We start from the raw sequence: 19,703 nt of genomic DNA, 5'->3' as shown, positions 1-19,703 counted from the left end.
TACGATCACAGCCAACGTCTGAACTCCGAATGGTGGTGCGTACATTGTGTTGTGGTATGAGCTTGGATCTTGGTTCCATTTGTTAGGATTAAGGAAGAATTTTATCATCAGCAAATGATCAGTTGCTTGATTTGGGCTGCCAGGGCCAACAACAGATTGTATAAGGACATTAGGTCATCATCTTGAACAAGCTTTATACGCGAATGAAAACATCTCTACTCTGACATGAAACTGAAAAGAAACTCCTTTATTTAATGGGTAAGTTTTACTTGGTATAACAATTTTGGTGATTATTCGTTGATTTGCTCATGCTTATTCAGGAGTTTTCCTCGAGAAGAGATACAAAAGGTGTAGCACTCTTCCCAATGCATTCCTTTCGCTTATTTGACTATACAAGTGCTTACCTCACGAGCAACTTCTTACCATATTGCAACATTGACTGCTTACAAGTAGTTCCAATCATTCGCCTTTATACACACGTTTCGTAAGTGATTAAGTAACGGAAAGCCCCAAAACGGGAAGCTACACAACAAATCTGCATAAATAAATTAAATAGTTTTGCTTCTCCTGCGTGGAAGTCTTTCTCATCTCGATGCATTCGCCGTGCATCGTTCGTCTAATACTGATGATACTGAACTTGGAACGAAATCTCATGACTAAGCTGGGGCTGATGGGGAGCTTCTGCTCGCTTCTGATCAGTTGGAAGAGCTGCCCGGCGAGCCGGCCGGTGGAAGAGAGGAAGGCGGCGGTGCCGGTGACGATCGATGCTGAGCCTGCGGTATTTGGTATGGTGTGAAGCGGGTGAAGTGTTTGGCCCGCGGATCCGGCGAAGGCGTGCCGGAGGAGCTTGTCGGCGTTAGCGGTGTCGATGGGGATAGGATCGTGCCGCCGGAAGGTCTCAGTGCTGTTGCTGGTGGAGGCGGCGGCGGTGGTGGTGTAGTATGCCGAGGGCCACCGCTAGCACTAGCTGCTGCTGCAACGGCCGCTGCGGCAGCCGCTGCATTGGGCAGAAACCCGCCAGGTAGCTGTGGACTAGCGGGCCAGCTGGCCGAGTTCTGCCAAACGCCCAGGTTGAGCGCACCAAGCGCTTGCGGCCGCTGGTACATCTGGGGCAGCAGCAGTTCGCTGTAGGGCGAGCGGCCCCACATCTGCAGATGCTGGCGTGCTTTCTCCAGCAGGGCGGCGGAAGATGCATCCTGAAAGTCGGCAGGACTGGGGCCGGACGTGAACTGTGCCATCAGCGGATCGGGAAACAGGCGCAGCGGGGATCGCATATGCTGCTCGAAAAGTAGGGCATCCATTGGGTCGCTGGAGGAAGAGAGGGGGAGAAAGGGGAGAAGAGAAAACATGGTAAAAGGTTAGTGTGAGTGATGAAAGCAATTATCGAATGGTAATGAGGTGAGCTGTTAATCATTGGATTTGAGGCAATTACTGGTAATAAAATGAAGACGGGAATGAATGAGAAAGAGTCCAAGGTCCTGACGAAACGGCCGGATACTATTCCGTGCACTAATAAAAACAACACACTCACGCACACACATAAAAAAAACATCGTGCGGAAACTTGGAAAGGCTTCGAGTTACAATTTAGCCACGCTGCTGCACAGCCACAGGATGCTGTCGTGTACCGCGGGGAGCTGAAGTGCGCCCTTAGGGAATAGCCTTTCGGCGAATGGTCGAACCGTCGAATCAGCACCGGCCCCGCAGCCGGCAAACCCCGACTGTGGCGTAAATTACAGGGCGGCTCGGCGAGCCTTTGATGAAATTGTACTTTTCAGCTCCTTTTCCACGATGCAAAGGGGGGGGGCATGTGTAATTGAGGTGCATGCCGGTGCTCAGGAGGATGCTCCTGAAGAGGCCAGCGAATTCCAGCCAGTGAGCGAGAGGGAAAGAGTGGCCCATTTCCCGGGAATGTGAGTCTGCATTGCATGCGATCTGCGTCAACGCCTCAAGCATCGTCGATTCGTTGCATCGTTGGTGTGTTTTTGTGTTTCTTGCTCTCTCCCTCTGTGCGTGTGAAGGATGTGTTGGGAGTGTTGGTTTGTTGGTGTGCACACGAAAGGAATCAACTCGTCGCCTGATTGTCTCGCATTGCACGACGGCTTTTGGTTTTGGCAACGCCCGTGCGTAGCTAATGAACGGCGAGGATTGAGCAACGAGACAGCTCCAAAAACACCGTCAAACGACTAAGCTCTCCTTTTAAAACCAAAGGTACACACAAATATAGCAAAAACTGGAGTTCGAAGTTTCCATTTCGAAGGTGCTCTCTGCACGTGCTCATTATTTCAGTGTTTAATTTTGTGCCCAAAACAACAACAATAGACAGCATCTACATCAAAAAAAAAAAAAAAATGGTTTGAAAATGTTCGTTAGAAGCTTCCAATCACGTTCGTCCGTGTGGAGTTTGCGTGCAGCAGACAACTTCACACCTAACCATCAGCTTCATCATTATCATCATCGCCGAACGGATGATTGGAGGGTGCCCGCGGGCAACCTTCCACGCATTTATGGCTTGTGGAAGGATTTGGAGCCAGTTTTGCAGGTTCAAAAGTGTTTTTTTATAATGTCTGAAAATTTTTAAATAGTTCCAACACTTTTTGTGCTGGCTAAAACAGCCCTCCTGGCTTTTCATTTAAAACCGGTATTTTTTCATTCGTTAAGTTTCGGAAAATGCAACAATTATCTAAATTATGTTTATATCATTTGAAAACATTTGTGTGAGAGAATCATGATGATACAAATGGCAGTATTATTTAAATATTTCTGTGAATAATACAGGTTTATTATACAAGCAATACGTCCGGGGCATTCCTTCTGAACAACAAAGTTTTCCAAGAAAAAACTGTTCTAATCATACAGAAATACGAGTTGTTAACTATTCTAGCTGTGCCTTTGTATAAGTTGTGAATTAATTGGATGTATGGGTTGCTTGATTCTTACAACGCTTATGTTAAGTACAATTTGTTAAACCTTAATACCGAACACAGACAAGTTATTCTAACAAAAATCTAGATTCAATTGATGAAAATATTCAATCGCTTTCAACTTTCACAATAAACATCACAAAGAATAGAGCTGAAAACTTTAAAAGAAAAAAATCAACTTTTACTATAAAAACTATCCGAAGTGCTTCAGGTTTGCAACAGCAACCCACCAGACAAATGCATTAAATAACGATACAAATAAATAAGTAAAATTATTGTTATCATCAAATGCTTGCAACAAGCGAATAAAGCAAATAAGATTAAAAACTATATATCCCGAAAAGATTGCGTAAAATTAATTTTTTTTCTTTATTTGAAAATATTATAAAATCAAAAATCTAATACAATAACTTAATTTTGTCTTATTGAGATTAAGATTGTACATGCTTGAATACAATTATAAATGCTTCTATTACACATTATATAGCATACAATATCGGTCAGTCCATTTCGGACTCTTGCAATTTAAAACCATTCTTAACTTCACGGATTTCTCTACAAATTTATAGACCATCTTTTGTCACAAAACCTTATCGATGTTTTTCATTACCTTATCCTTATGCACGTATGCAAAAATAAGAAAAGAATGACAAGAGCTACATACCAAAACCAAGAATGTGTATATTGTTTAACACGAGCATTCAATTCCGTACACTTTATATTAGTTAAGTAAATTGATTAAATCATTTTTGTTATTTATTTATTTTGTATGCAATTCAACAGTGCTTCATGTCAGTTCATTTTGAAACATTTCTAATGAATAATTTAGATGAGAAAAATGATTTCTTGAACAATTTTATAAAGAAACAGCTGGCGTTTTAGCTTCAATTGCACACAAAATCGTAAGTGCCCGGGATTGACTTACCGCATAAATTAAACTGTCCGTATCAGCCCGATTTGAGGGAAGGTAAGCTAATGCTTTTCGACACTGAAAGTCGTTATTAATCTCCCATTACAAAATGCCACAATTTTCCTGCGATACACTCGTGAAAAGAACTGTTAACGCGAGCAAGTCAAAAGCCCAAACGCGCCATCCGACCGCTCCCATTGTCCCTCATCCAAACGCAAACCGACGCGCCACTGCGTCTGGTTCGACATCAACGGATCGATAGGAGCCCTTCAAAACTCACAACTTCCCGAAGCATGCATTCGCTAACGCACGTCCTGCGATCATTTCTGCCGAGTCCCGAGCAACAAAATTACCGGGTTAGAGATCCTTTCTGGTCAGTGCTGCATTGCCAAATTGCATTCACTTTTCCATCCGCCCTTTCGCCGCCCGCCATACCCATTCCGCAGCTTCCAACCGCGGCAACGAGTTTTCCAACGCGCAACGAGAAACGAGTTTTGCATTAAAATTCATCAATTTCGAATAAATTACCACTTCGCACTTCACATCACCATCGCCCAGCAGTTGCCCCGCCAGCACCCAGCAACCGGTGGGCCTCACATCCTGCAGAAGCTGCTGAAAATGAGCATTCATCAGCGTGCGTTTCGTGGCGAGCTCGGGTTACAGCAGCATATATTTTGTTTTTGTTTTTTTTTTTTTTGGCAACGGTGTGACGCGCAAGATGACGCGCCGTAACGCGAAACGCGCTTGCATTTTTATCAATCATTACCACACGGTGTGGCGCGCTGATGATGTATGATGGTGCACGGACAACATAATAATTATGTTTCTGTTTCACCCGTGTCTTTTTTTGTTTTTGTTTTCGTCACTCATCTCCAGCGTCCTTCGTGGGGGCACGCTATATTACCGCGGGTGCGTGGCGTGCAGGGCATTGTGCTCTTCCCGCGGCCCCCCCCCCCCCCCCCTGGGAGACTGGGAGACTGCAGGCCATGTTGGCCGGCTCTGCCCGGGCCGCCTAAAGTGTCAGAATAATTACGCACCACTTTTAACAACCATTTAAGTACCCACACTGGGCCGGTTGGAGCCCCGAACGCGGTCCCTGATAGTTGCCCTGTGCCGCCCTGTAATCATCACATTTGGAAAGGATGAACTTCACCACGTTCGGGGCGTATTATTTTTCGGGCGGGGGTTTTGGTTCAACGGGTAGATTGGTCACTCACTGGGGCGATGGACGGACTGACGGAGCTGTAGTGATCGTGGTGAAGGGCCACTGGCTGAGGAGGAGCGTGTTGCGAGTACATTTACGGCCCAAAACAATGCAATCGAGATGGTTGCAGCGTGCCCAGCGTGCAACGGTGGCGGCGGCGCGTTTGTGCGAAAAGAGGTGAAAATTTAATGAAATTAAGGTGCGAAAAAGGAGGTCCTTCCTTTTGGCGGCAATTTTCATCAACAGTGGGCTCGGCCGGGATATAAGGGTGGACAAAACTGTGGCATTTTTATTGAGAAAATGAACAAAATTTAAAAGAACCAAATATTTGCAATCCTCTGTTACCTTACGATTGTTATTAATTTTATTTAAATTTTAACAGTTACGTAGTTAAGTGTAACATTGATTAAAGTTAAGTTTAATTTAAATAGAAAAGTGAGGAATATTTAAGGATATATAAAAATTCTAATCAGAAAAATCAAGTCAACTCATCCAGGTCATGTTCAAATTTTGTTATAGATTTTGAACAGATCCTTGAGTAATTGTTTAGACTGTTTACAATTGAAATACTTCACAATGTTTTATTACCAAACGATATAACTTCTGGATCCAGAACATGAAATGCCACTATTGAAATTATTCGTGCAAAGCAGAGCCATTATATTAGAGCATTTGATTTAAAATACGACTTCGTGTTGATCGACCGTAAAGCAATCACATTACTTATTGTGCACTTTTGTGTGAAGTAGTACAAAATGTAAGCTCTCATACAGCAAGGAATATAACAAAAAGTAAAAATTAGGCTCAAAACATGATAAACCCCCTGTTGATCATTATCCTTGCAGTAACGCATGCAGAACAACCACAATTACATCATTGCACCTTTCACCGTGGTGCAAGCCGGCAGGAGAGCCGTGAAAAAAAATCCGATTCCACAGCCCGTTCTAACGTCATCATCTAGTGAAAGTTTAATAGTGGTTCATGTTGAGGTTAATTTTAGTTGAATTAAAACCCAAACCACCACACCGCACACCCAGCACCCAGTCCCCTGCTCAGTAGCAGAGTGCCTACGGTTGCTCGCACACTGCTGCACCTTTTCCCTGTGTCTGTATGCATCGTTCTTGCTTGCCTGAACCGCCACCACCACCACCACTACGACCGGGACAACTGTTGCGTGGTGCATAATTTGTGCGCAGTGTGCAGCGGAAGTGCACACACGCGGGAGCCGCTACAACGTTCGGTTTGCGTCGAAAACATCGAAAAGGTGGTGCTACAAATCCCGCTATCGTGCCCACCGCTGCCCACGGGGAGAGGTGTAAGATGACCGGACTGGATCATTTATGCCGGTACGTTGCTCTCCGTTGCACTCTTTTCCTTCGGTTTTCGCCTTTCATAATTCATGCCAACGTTCCAAGGGCGTCCCGAAAGGTGTAGCAAAACGCATCAACAACAACGCGCGAACCGACATTGTAAAGTGGTGGCCCGGATCACGGGTGAACACTGAGCACTGAGCTCCAACGATCAATCGATCGCCACTCACAGAGCAAGCAGCAAAAAAAACTCGGTGTCGAATTCGAGACTTTTCTTAGCATTTTCCGTTTTCTTCAATTCTTTCGCTCGGTCCAAGCTGCTTTAGTTCACAATTTATTCAAATTACGCGTTAATTACGCAAACCAGTGGTACCGCGAACCGCTCCCTCGGTCGGTAGATGGAAGATGGTGCACTGCAACAGGCGAAAGCCGGTCCCAACCCAAAACCTGCTGCTGGGGCCATTTTTCTTCAAATTAACACTTCACGGGCGGATTCTTTGAGCTCTCTGTGGCCCGGGCACTGTGGCACATTGTTCTTCTTCGCGTCAAGCTCAACACGAGTGCATCATCGGAAGCCGCTGATTGCTCGTTTTTCGCATTGCACAAGCGGGCCGCTTCTTGCCGTGGGTTAAATCAATGCAGCGGTATGCAAATTGAAGAAAATTGGTTCAACCGTTTTTGTGTTTTTTTGTTGTTGTTGTTGTTGCAACGGACGGTTGCAGCGTGACAGAAACGACTAGGGGGAAGGACACATTCGGAGTTTTTGATCTTGCCGACACAAACTGGCCACCGACACAACGTGACGGAGCAGTGAGTGGGCTGTCAAAATAATTATGCTACTTGAAGCTGTTACTAAACAGCTCTATCTTGGGGAAATGTTTTTCCAGTGGTTTCTTAGTACTCAGGCTCTTTACTTTTTAGCATTTTAACTTCAGTTTAGTTCAAAGAATTTATAAAAAAAACTTTTCAAACGTTTTTTGCTGTTATATATTGCTAAATTCGCGTATTTCAGACTGTAGCATAACATTTATTATTGAAATTCCTGTAAGGTCTAATGAAATTTGCCACTTATATTCATCGAGATGAGTAGTAATCTAGCAAATTGACAAGGCACCACAACAAAAAAGCTTCTCGGAGAAAACTTTATAATAATTTTCTATTTTTAGCCTTTGATACCCATTTCCCAATACCGCCCACTGGTAGACGAAACTAATTTCCCTTGAGAACTGATTCTAAGCAACAACATATCTTACACAACCACCAAACCAAGCCTCCAAGCAAACAAGCCAGGCACACACAAAAAAACTGAAAACCCAAACCTCGTTTAACGGAAAAATGGAAAACAATCAGAAAGCAATCAATAACACTAATTGGCCCAATAAATCATGCTCCAGCGGCATCAGCAGCGTGTCGGCATTTCCCATCTATTTTTCCAACCGCCCGGTGTCGGTTTCGTCGATCGATCGTGACAAAGAAACGCACAAGGCGAAGGTGTTGCTGGCGGAAGACGACGCAGCAACAACGGTCCGCCAAAGACACTTGATTGAAATTTCTCACCAAGCACGGGGCCCCCGTCGGCGGCGGGAGGTTTCCGATAACGGGTGAAACTGTTCATTGCAAAATAATTGTTTTAACGCTAGAGGAGTCAACCCGGGGTACAAGCGCTGGAACGAGCCCCCAGCCCGGATCGTTGAGTTTTATTGCGGAAAGCGCTCGACCGGATGTCGGTATGGGCAAAAGATTTTTTTTTGTCCGCTACTACCCCGGCTCTGCTTCACCCCAACAGTGTGCCACCCAAACCTGCCATTAATCAATGTTCGCATTTTCTTTGCGCAGTGCTTGAGAAGAATCGATGAGTTTTTGCTCTCTTGTTTCGCAAGACATGCCCCTGCAACGGGATGAAGAAAAAAAAAGAACGTGCTATCGATTGAGTGGGAAAATTGAGAAAAGAAACGGAAAACTCGATGCAAAATTGAGCGGCAGGAAGGAAGCAATGCTTCAACGCTTTGAGCAACAAACTTGCACTCATGCGCCGGTCTACCAGGCGGTGGAAAATTGAACCATACATCCTTTCTCGCGATGTTCCTAGAGAAAACGAGACAGAGAAAGAGAGAGGGCTAGCAGTGGAAAGAAAATTGTGCGTCCAATCGTCCCATTACTGAACGAGGGTCCCGCTATCGAATGTGTGGCCAGAGCGGACTCGTTTTCTGGTGGGTCTATATTTATGGTTATTGTAGTCGCGCTTAGATGTATTTGTGTTCCCTCTTTTTTGTTGTTTTATGCGCGAAAACATGAAAATTCAACCAGTCGAAACTGGGATGGGTGCAGCAACAAAAACAAAAAAAAAGCCCCAGAAAAGACCGAGAAAACTACTGAGCAACGGAACGAGAAGTGATTCCGCGATGTTGGCGGCTTTTCGGGCCTAATTACAGACCAGGCAGCTACAGGGCAACAAAGCAGAAGCGAACCAACGAACGGGCGCGCGCGAATATTAATGTTGCGTTCTTGCCTCCCCTGCCCTGCTGTGCCACGGTCCCGTTTGAAGGGGGGGGGGGGGGGGGCTGTTGTGTTTTGTGTCCGTCTGTTTTGTGGATCGAATGTTCCATTAGTGCAACAAATCAGCAGCTTAGAGACGAATGGATGTGTACGGATGGGAAGTGTTTGCAAAAGTATGAAACATAGTCGTCTGAGGCGGTGTGGGATGCGCTTGTGTGCTGTCGTGGGCAAGTGAAGGGATGATGAATGGGCAAAGGGAAGAACAGCAGCAGCAAATAGTAATGTCCGTAAGTAATGATGGAAATGAGATCTTATTAAATTAACAATATTTATGTCGTCAACTGCTGTCGTTCTGTTGTGAGTTGTGATACGCAATGAATACTTGCATAAAGATGGGTAGTATCATAATTCATTTTCAGGCATGTTTGAATAGTTTTTAATTGTTAAACATATCTTTCAATAATTGTACTTGTTGGAAAGAACGACCTAAACGATCATTTCGGCCAAATAAAGGATTCCTTGCTTTGATGTCATTAAAAGATCAATTAAAAGATAAACACTCTCTTTAGGATAAAGACTACACAAGATCCTTATCCAAAAGGTTACATCGATTACTGAAACCATCGACCTACTCCAGTTTAAGTTTATAAATAAACAGTTTTCTAAATATTTTTATCTAAATTTACCTTTCGTTTCCTTTTTTTAATTTTTGAATAAAGTATTTATAAAGCAATCAATTATTTTAAATTATTTGAATTAAAATTTTCAGTTTATTTACTTATAGAAGCAGAAGATAAAAACCTTTTGACATCTGACATATATGGACTACGAATTATGAAACCCTTCGATTAATTCAAGTTGTATGCATGTAAAGCAGAACAATTGTAATAAAATTTACGCTTCCTGCTAAATTATTCATGCAAAAAAAATACAAATAAAAAAAAAAGAAAATATGAACACCAATTGAGGCTATCATAAATAGATAAATTATCATAGCATTTATACAAGATACTGTTAAAATAAAAGCTTTTTATAAATTTTACTTGCACGCTACTACTTTTTCTAATAAAAAAATATCAATGTATATTACCAAATAATTTCCAGTTTATACAAAAAGGACATTCTTAGAAATGAGCTAAATGTCTGCTTAGAATAAAAGTAGACTTTTTAGAAAAGAAGAAGAAAAATAAGAACTAAATGTGGAAGAAGAATTTTATTTAAGTAAAAATAGATAAAATAATATAAAATTCCTCTTAAGGAAATATTGCATAAAATAAAACTTTATATTTCAAATGCGCAACATCAAAACATGAAACACATATAGAAGCATTGCTATTACATTCTAGAAGATCACATAAAATAATATAAAAAAAGACCAGCCAATGATAAAACAAACATTGCAGCAAAAGGGGCGTAAAACATAAGTACAACAGCACAGAACGAACAGTACAAAACGATGCGATAATTACTGGAAAATGCAACACGCACTCTACAATGCAAGGCACATTCTCACGACTCCATTTTTTAAATTTATTAATGTTGAAGTGATCTTTGCAAGCAGATCGGACCACCTCTTTTACTGCTGCGCTGGGATGGTAATGGTAATATCTTTGAACCAGTGCTTTGCCACCTTTATGTCTTTGTTTCGTATGTCACTTTGGTGTTGAAAAGATCACCGTATCTCACGGGGCACGATTTTCATCTCAATGCTCAACGTTCGCAATCAAACCGAACGCGCAGCAACGAAAGAAAACGCATTTAATCGCCGACCGCGCACGATCCCACGCGCCGGTGGGTGAGATTGCACCATAGAAAAGTGGGAGGTGCATCCATCCATCATGGTAAACACGGCATCACAAAGCAAAGCAATGCGCTCGCAATCGCGAGGATGATAATGATGAACGGCGGCATTTGACTTGATGATTTGTTTGTAGGGTTTTAGATGTTTTACCTTCCCTTAAGACTGTGTCAGTGTTTTTTTTTATGCTGGTTTGGCTTTTTCCCGTTTTATGATGTATGTCTTGCTGCGACTTGGACGGCGCTACGGTTTTTTTTATGAACCTGCACCATCTAATGAGCTACATCATTGCACCAAAGCTGCACCAGACGTGCACCGCTTGTACATCGGAGAGCATCTGGTCTGCTGGTCGATTGTTCGCGTGAGGGTGTTTCCCCCCCCCCCCCCCCCACTTTTTTTGCTTTCGAGAGATCAAACGGATGCAAGAAAATTAATTTTATCATGTCTCAACGCCGGCTCGAACAGCACTTGAAATGTAACGATTTTACCCCAATGTTTGCGTCTGTGTTAAGCCAATGTTACACACCGTTGAAATGCGTTGAGTGGTGCGATTCCGCGTTGTGTGCCAATTAGCGACAAGTGATGCGAAACTCGTTGGCAGACGAACTCGTTGGGGCGAATTCGATTGATTTTTGCCGATGATCGTGTACCGTGGTGGTGCACCACACATCGTGCCGGATAGAATTATGACCATCGATAGGAAAATTATGGGTTGGCCGATGACGGAACAGCACACCGCCCCACCGGTCCCGTTAAGAGCCGCTTACACCGTGCCGTGTTCCCTTTTCGGTGAGACGGAACCAGCGCGTACGATTTAAATCTTCCGTTTGACATACCGCCCATGTGTTTCAACGCCGGGCCGAAGCGTTACATCGACTGAAGCTCTTGAAATGGGTGCACCAAAAAAAAACCTCTGAAGAAACGGTCTTTTTTACGCGTGAGGTAGTGGAGCAATTTAACAAACAAAACAAAGAAGAGGAAAAAAACTTACCGATCGAAATCAGTCAAGCGGGACGAATCACGGAAACCCTTGGCGAATGGATTCGAGTCAATTTTAAGCTTCGTTATGAGCTGGTTCTGGTACGCGGTGACCGCGGTAAAGATCGTCTCCGGGAAGACGTACGTCTTGTGATCGACCTCGGACAGCTCCTTTGGTGTGATGGGTATGTTTTGGCCCGGCCCTAGCCTCGCGAGATGAATCCGGGGCTGGTAGCGGTGCATTGAGTTGAGGACAATCTGTAAAGGACAGAGCAAGCAGGCGAGACGTTAGTGATCGATTGTATGAACATTATGTCTACTAGGGAATCGGAATGTCTAAAGAGCATTGAAAAGAGCATATTCGATTGATCAGTTTCTCTATTTCATATGTATGGAATTTGTTTATTGAATAAAAGGACTTTCATTTGCTCTGCGATTTGTTATTTGTAATAAAGCAAAAATTACTCGGAACAAATGATGCAATAATAAAACGCAAAGTCTTTTTCAAACTGTCAATTTACTCATATCATTGAAACCATTTTAGGACATAAAATATATTATTATTTTATTAAAATGAAAATAATTTTGAGACAAAAAAATTCATGAGTTTCTAAGCAGTCTCACTAATCTAAAACTTCCAGAAGTATCTAGCATGAAGCTTGATTAAGAAACTCACAACATCAGAAATATCAATATGAATATTTAATTGTGTGGGGAAGGGTATTTTTTCGAGAAACCCTTATGACCTCGAGGCAGTTCCTCAGATTGCTTATTTGCTGATCTGCTGATGATTTTTTTTGTTTCCAAAAAATCCAATTCTATTTTACTAGGCAAAATCGTTTACAGTACTCCGTATAGGGTGTTTTTTTTGTAATTTTTCCTCCATCAATACGTCATATACATTTAAAATCAGTAAACAGTATCCACAATGCCAAGTGCAATAAAAATCATCCGGTACCGATGTAAAATACTAAATTGTAATTCAGGAATAATGTACATCTATAAATAAATAAATAAATAAATACATGAGGTAAATAAATACTATAGGGTATTTTTTCAATTGTTGCACACTTAAGGGAACAACCAATGTTTTTTCCATATGTTTGCGACGGATAAAGTCACAATATTCTTGTTATGTGTATGTAGCATACATTAATATTGTTTCAAAAATAGTATGTATATTTTATTTTAGGGACATAATGACATAATGACATAAAAATAATAATGACAAAAAAAACTGATTTTCAAACGTATTCAAAAATCCAATTGTCGCACGCTTAAAAAAATTCTAAATTCTATTATTGCACACTTTATAAAAAAACGCACATTTTGAAACACACTGAAATAGACACAAAATGAGCCCTGAAAATGACGCTTTTCTATCGAAGTTTTCATACATTATATTCTCTCGCTACAGAATAACCAGCATAAGTCATATGTTGTAAGCCGACTGAACAAGCAGCCATTTTAGCCATTATCCCTACATCTATGGCTCACATTTATGCGTACACCCAGTCCCACCATAAAAACACTCCATTAGCTACAATCACACTGCTGAACCAGTACACCACCCTAGGTGTATGGTGTAGTTTCCTTTTCGATTCTCTTCCTATCAGGGTGTCGCTACTCTTGTATATCCACTTTGTTCCCACTTACATCCCCGGTTCAAACACGACGAACAGAGGTCCTGTTCTTTCGTTCTCTACACACCCTCCGAATCGACGATTAGGCGTGAAACCACCCTCGAGGGTTAATAAAACATGCCAACAGATACACGCAGAGATGCAGTATTTGTATTGGCTATCCTAACGAGACTGGTGGTTTCCTACTACTGATCTGGATGTAACAGCTTGTTTGTTTGTTTGTTTGTTTGCCTGCTTGTCTGTTGGTTTGTGGCTTCGGACAGATCTTCCCCTATCCAACTACATCTGGAACAATTCCTACCCCAGCAGTTGTTGCTCAGCTAGAATCAATCGCCCTCGAGCCATTCGAATTAACGTTATGATCCTCCCCCTTGTAATGTCGGACGAGTCGCTTCGGGGCAGGACTGGCAACATCGTTTAATGCAAATGTACAACAGGGTGTTAGGTAATGACGTACTATTCTATACAAAACTGTGGTTTTGAAAGCAAACAACGCATGTCAAGCTAATGAGGCAACAATATAAGTATTTTAATGTAAAATGTATTTCATAAAGCAATAACAATGTTTAACACATTTGGGTAGATAAAAGCCTTTGCTAGAGTTGAAGCAAATGTATGTTGCATCACAATTTCTAGCACCCTCAAACCTAGATACACCGCTCGACCCTTCGCAGTCGAACCCAATGGCGAATAATGGATGATACTCTCTCCCTAGGGAGAAAGATTGTTTTAGATTAGCTCGCTTATATCCTCACATTTGTTGTCCCCAGGTCCCGGGTCCACGGGTACGTAATTCTTTTTTAATCTCACCATCCACCTAACGTAACCTAGACGCGTGTACCATTGCCACACATACATGTGTTTCTACCGCTGGCTAGTTTGCAGCATTGCCCGCATCGCACCCAGGGGACCATTCTGAACTCCAGTGCAAGCCGAATGACCGAACACGAATGAAGCCAGACCCCAGACAAAGGGTGAGGCAGGGCCTAGCTCAGCCAAAGGGAGAGTTGTCATAAATTCGAAACATGAACGATGATACCTCGCCACACTGTATCGATGTCTTAGATATTTATATCTTTATTATTGATATTTATTTTCTCCGCTCGCCACCTCGTCTCAACGTTCGGCACAACCACTTTCGATACGATGCGGGCCTTTCTCCGAACGTCGTCCAGCGTCGTCGTTCGAAAAAAGATCGATATCGGTTTCATCAAATCACCATTTACGCTTCTCACCTTTTTGGCCGCGGTGGTGGTGGTGGTAGACGTGGTCTTTGCCGTTGATTTCTCTGGCACAAGCTCAACTGGAAGGTCCGGAGATTGGGCCCGCTCAGCTGTGTTAAAATTTCAGCGAATAAATAAGCGTGCGAGAAATTCTATCCATTTTATAGCCAACTCGTTTCAATAAATAATAACACCGCGCTGGGTGGCTGCTGGAGGCTGCCTATGCTTCGGCAAGGCTACTGCAAATTAACAACAGCCTGGCAGGCTGTTTTGCATACGAAAACTGGCGAAGAAGAAGGAGACTTTTGAAACATTGTATGGAGAATCTTGACTGAAGGGATTTTTTGTTCGATTGAACGATCAGGGATGCTGCATTTGCTGGTTACTTCTCTAGTGAAATGCTTTGCTCTCTTCTAACGGAGTCTATCGAAACGGTACCAATAAATTATGACCTACGACGATTGATACTTCCCGCTCCTAATGAGCATGATTATAAATGACATTTCTATGCGTTTTCTTTCACTTCTTACCCGGGACAACAACTCGATTTTCTCTCGCGGTAGATCGTTACGTTTTCCAGTGAAATCCTCCAGCGAAAGTGTGTTAATAAGAGCTAGAGACATTGGGAGCATCAACTTCTTCCCTTTGCACCCAGATTTAAGAATTCCTTGCAGCCTTGCCCTTTCTTCTGCTCCAGCTGACAGTGTGCGCCAGTGCACTTCATAATTAATGATACGTGTCACGATGCACTTGTCATCTGTCAAAACAAAGAACAGATGAACTCACTCGTATCGTTTCACGGGGAAACGGGACGTGAAAGATCGGCTGGCGCCACGACCTTCGCCAGCACTGTCGCCACGCACTGTTGGGAGATTGGAGTCATCCTCCCTCCATACAAACCCCGGAATGCTCCCATTCATTCTCGGAAAAGGTTTGGAATGATTTGTTTTCCCAGAAGCTCCGTATCTGTAGCGATGCTCCCGCGGGAACTGGTAGGACGATTTTTCACTTCCAGCGATCAATGTACCCTCCCAAAATAAGAAACCGGGAGCTCAACAACTCATCAAAGCTGGGTGATCTTGCTCATTCTCTCTCATTCTCTCCGAAAGAGAGTAGGAAAACCAGTCACTTGTCACTTCGCTCGTCCCACCCGCAAAACGCCAAAAACACAAAAGAAGCTGTAACATAAGAAGCTGACTCCACTGACACGTCTTAACCGCTGCGGCTCCAGCTGGGGTTCCGGAGCGTCAGGCCGTATCTCAGCGCTAACGACAAGAATTAAGTCAGTTTGAAATAATTTGACAGACAAAAATCGTGTAAATAATTTGTTTTCGTTCACTCGTCGCGCACTCGGGAAGTCCAACGGTGGCTTGGGGTCGGGTTCTACCCGTCTATCTCCATCTCCCAAAACAAAGGGCAAAAAAGAAGACAAAACCCTCACCGTAACACACGCCAGGTTCAGTTCGATGGAATTCTGAAGGTTATGTTTTGCCTGTCGACTGGCTAATGATTCCAAATTAATCAACCTTTTCCTCTGCCTACCAGCCCTTTCGTCATCAGCGATTGGATTTGCCTGCAGTGGAGGTTTTCTTTCCAAAGGAGAGCTCCAAAAGCTGCTGCTGCTGCTGCTCCTAGTGGTCGTGATTTATAAGATCGTATCAAATTACGCGTGCGCATGACGTGCGCGGTAAGAATTCCCTTGTTCTGGTGTGCTGGACAATGTTTGCTTTAACGGGGTCGTTTTTATGATTTTTGGTGGGGGGGGGGGGGGGGGGAGGGGTGCCAAACCGATCTGACTTACCTGACCATTCTTGTCCATTTCATTGTTGGTTAGTTTCACTTTTTCGAACGAGATAACCTGTTTCCGCAGGGCATCGGCCCCGAGCGGGGTGTCCGGGTGGGCGTAGAGCCGGGCGGGCGGCGGTGGATCGGCCTTCCCTGCCACCAGCCAGGCCGAACGGTGGTACGCGTAACGGTAGCGCCGGTTGTCAACCGGGACCACATCCAGCAGCACGACATACCGATCGGCCGGCGTAACCTGGCGCAGCGGACCGGAGAAGGAGACGCGTACGGTCGGGAACATGCGCCTGTGGACGGGATGAGACGGCAGATGAAGAAAACATGTGGTTAGTACGGTGTGCGAGTGCGGTGAGGTGTCCTGCTGCCCACCCATGGTGCGCAGGTTGTTTCTGCTGCCCGATCGAAGCGATTGCGTGCCGTCTGAGACCGCAGCAGCACCTTCAGCAGTGCGTTTGAGTTGTGGTTTCAGCTGCAACACTTAGCCTGTCAATAGGGTATGCGCTCGATGGACTAGATTGGAAGCTGCGAGCAAACATTAATTGCTGAAGTACGCTCAATATTTCTATACCCAGCGTAGCGGGCTACTGTATGCTTGTCGAGATGCCAGCAGATCAGTTGGTACATTCTGCTAAACTCTGAACCAGCGAAATTGATTGTAGAAATTCCTTACCTATCACATCTTACATACATTGAATTCCAATGTCGCCTGATCCGGTTCCAGCCACGAACGAACCTGTCAACAGTCCATTCGATGCAGGCAACGGCAACGACACGATCCCCGAAAGCCTAAACTCCCTGCTCGAATGTCGAAAACATTGAAAATTAACAACCCTTCCCGTGTACACGCTAGGGACACGCAACCTCGCCCCACTCGCCATCAACGGTGGCCACCCGCAAAGCTCGAAATGGGTAGTAACAGGCTCGACATGACGGCCTATCCAACCATCCATATTTTGCAGCGACGAACGAAGAATATTGCTTCTTTTGCTTCTCAAGTTTTATCTAGCACCTTTTCCCCCTTGCTTCCATCCTTCGGGCAGCTTTGGCCGCTGTCTTTCTGTGTGTTTGTGTGCGTGTGCCCTCCAGCGAATAGACACACCTGACAGGTCTGCCCGGCTACAAGGCGCGGGCAAACATTTCATGTTTGTTGTGATGTTGTTGGCTGCTCGTTCATCGTACATTTTTTTTTCGCCTCCTTCTTAGCTTTTACTAAAGCGTGATAATTGCAGATAAGCAACATAATTCATAATTGCTAATTTGTGAGCCCTTTTTCCTGTGAGCCTGTGATGGTTGGGCGATAGGGCGCGCTCGGGGCTTTTGTTTTTCACTTTGCACCCGTTGCAAAATAAAACCGAACTCCCCGATCTACGCCATCGACACGTTGCATCTCGAACGGCTCACGACACGGGGAGCGACCGATGCACAACTACCGCGCTGCCTATCCGCGATGCACATCTTCTTTGCGCACGTTAACGCACACGTCAGCAGTGTGCAACGTGTCTGCGGAAAACAAAACCGGGTGCATCTAGGGTGTGTCAAAGTGTGTGTACGTCTGCAGATAGGAGCGATAATATAGGGGACACCAATAACGATGAGTGGCCGTTACGTTTTGAAGGTTTTTTTCTTTTGTTTTTTCAAGGAGCTGTTACAGAGTTATGAATTTGACAACAACTCGATCGATACTATCTTTCCAGTTGGGAGAATCTTGTTGTGTATTGTTACAAAAAGCCCTTAAGCTCTCAAAAATACATTCAGGACTTTTCAGAATATTATTATAGTCGATATGTTTGGTTCTTTACCACTTCTACTCATTGTCATAAAACAAATACTTTCAATGGACCCCATAATCACCTAAATCAAGCCATACTATTTTTAAACGGCAGGTTTTAATGTGTCTGCTAAAACACGGAAATCTACACCTCTTTGATAAGACCAACGGAAAAGATTCTAATTCTAGTTTGCCAAGACACGTCAAACTCGAAAAGTCATACAAATTGAATTCTTTGTGATTTAACATTTCTTCACCTCGAAAGATATACAAGCGTGTGTTGAGTAAACATAGTTATACTAATTCTTCACGTGAGTTAATTTAATAAATCATTTACATGCATCTACAAGCAGTCCCCGAGATGCACGGTATCTCTTTAGCGTGGATTCGGAGATACGTGGTTTTCTAAATTTGACAGTTCTTTGAGCAAATTGTACCGATTTGGCCCATCAATTGTCAGATGTCAAATAATTTTCCTTTTGATCGAATGTTTAAACCCATTTCAAAAGGTTTAGAATTGTTAAATTCAGCTAAAATCGAGTAAAATAATGAAATAAGTGGCTACAAGTGCCCCCAACTTGCAAAATTACTCGAAAATTAGTGATATTTTGGCTGGAAATCACAAGATTCGACATACGCGGAAATTCGAGATACGCGCTATTCAGTAGCCATTTCGGGTCCGCATTTAACCGTGTATATCGAGAACCGCCTCCTGTACGTTAATTCTTCTTCTTCTTCTTTGTTTCTCAACAACCGTTGCCAGTCAAGGCCTGCCTGTACTTCTGGGCTTGGCTCTCAATGTAATTATTGATCCCCCCATAGCAGGATAGTCAAAGTCCTACGTATGGCGGCACGGTGCATTTGGGGCTTGAACCCATGACGGGCATGTTGTTAAGTCTTACGAGTGGACGACTGTACTACGGGACAGGCCAACACAGGGGGTACGTTTATTAATATTTGTATCTGTTCACATAAGCAGCGTTTAGAGGTAGCAAAAAGGAAACTCAAATTTGGATTTTTGATAATGTATTTCGAATTAATTTCATTACATTTAATTTTCAAATTAAATAAATGTATTTTGTCGCACGAAATCTACAAAGCATGTGACTAAATGTGTATATCCACACCATGCATTCCAATAATAAACCAAATTTAATTACAATCATTAAGCATTTGCTACACAACCTGCATTTATATTAGCTAACAATTCATTTACTAATACCGCCCTTTATTCCAAACTCAATCCAATACCAGCCACCAGCAACGAGTGAGCACATTTGGCCCGCTTATCTAAACCCACCATCGCTGGAAGCTCATAAATTCTCCCGTTTGCTACACAACACACAACGCAGGACGACGGTGCTTTGTGTCGTCCTGGTACGGAATTTAAGTCATTCTTTGGTTCAGATTGAGATATTAGCGCTCCAGTGACCGTTCACCCTTCCTCTCCGGTCGGTCTTTCCGGCACCGTTCGGTCCGGTGGGGGCCATTTTATTCAATTAAATTTATGTCCTCGCTCGGAGACCCCTCGTACGGGTGGGTGTGGACACCCGGTGCACAACTGCACAACCTTCACTCCCTCGCGTAAATTGAAAGGGGTGTCACCTCCGAAATTCCCACCCTCCTCCCCAAAACTGGCTAACTCAGAAA

The 19,703-nt window shown here is 43.6% G+C and overlaps 1 protein-coding gene across 1 annotated transcript in view; it reads right to left on the bottom strand.

The window, feature by feature from the left end:
• Positions 1–221: 221 nt before the first annotated feature.
• LOC120955928 (T-box protein H15-like) overlaps positions 222–19,703 on the bottom strand; it is a 57,139-nt gene continuing 37,657 nt past the window's right edge. The window contains exons 4-6 of the mRNA XM_040377167.2: positions 16,287–16,572; positions 11,633–11,877; positions 222–1,308 (exon numbers count right to left, since the gene is read on the bottom strand). Of these exons, the coding sequence (XP_040233101.2) occupies positions 696–1,308; positions 11,633–11,877; positions 16,287–16,572 (1,144 nt within the window). The 3' untranslated portion in view covers positions 222–695. The remainder of the gene's footprint in view (positions 1,309–11,632; positions 11,878–16,286; positions 16,573–19,703) is intronic.

This window comes from Anopheles coluzzii, chromosome 3 (assembly GCF_943734685.1).
Source record: "Anopheles coluzzii chromosome 3, AcolN3, whole genome shotgun sequence".
Classification (NCBI taxonomy): Eukaryota; Metazoa; Arthropoda; class Insecta; order Diptera; family Culicidae; genus Anopheles; species Anopheles coluzzii.
This window is presented reverse-complemented; position numbering and strand designations above follow the sequence as displayed.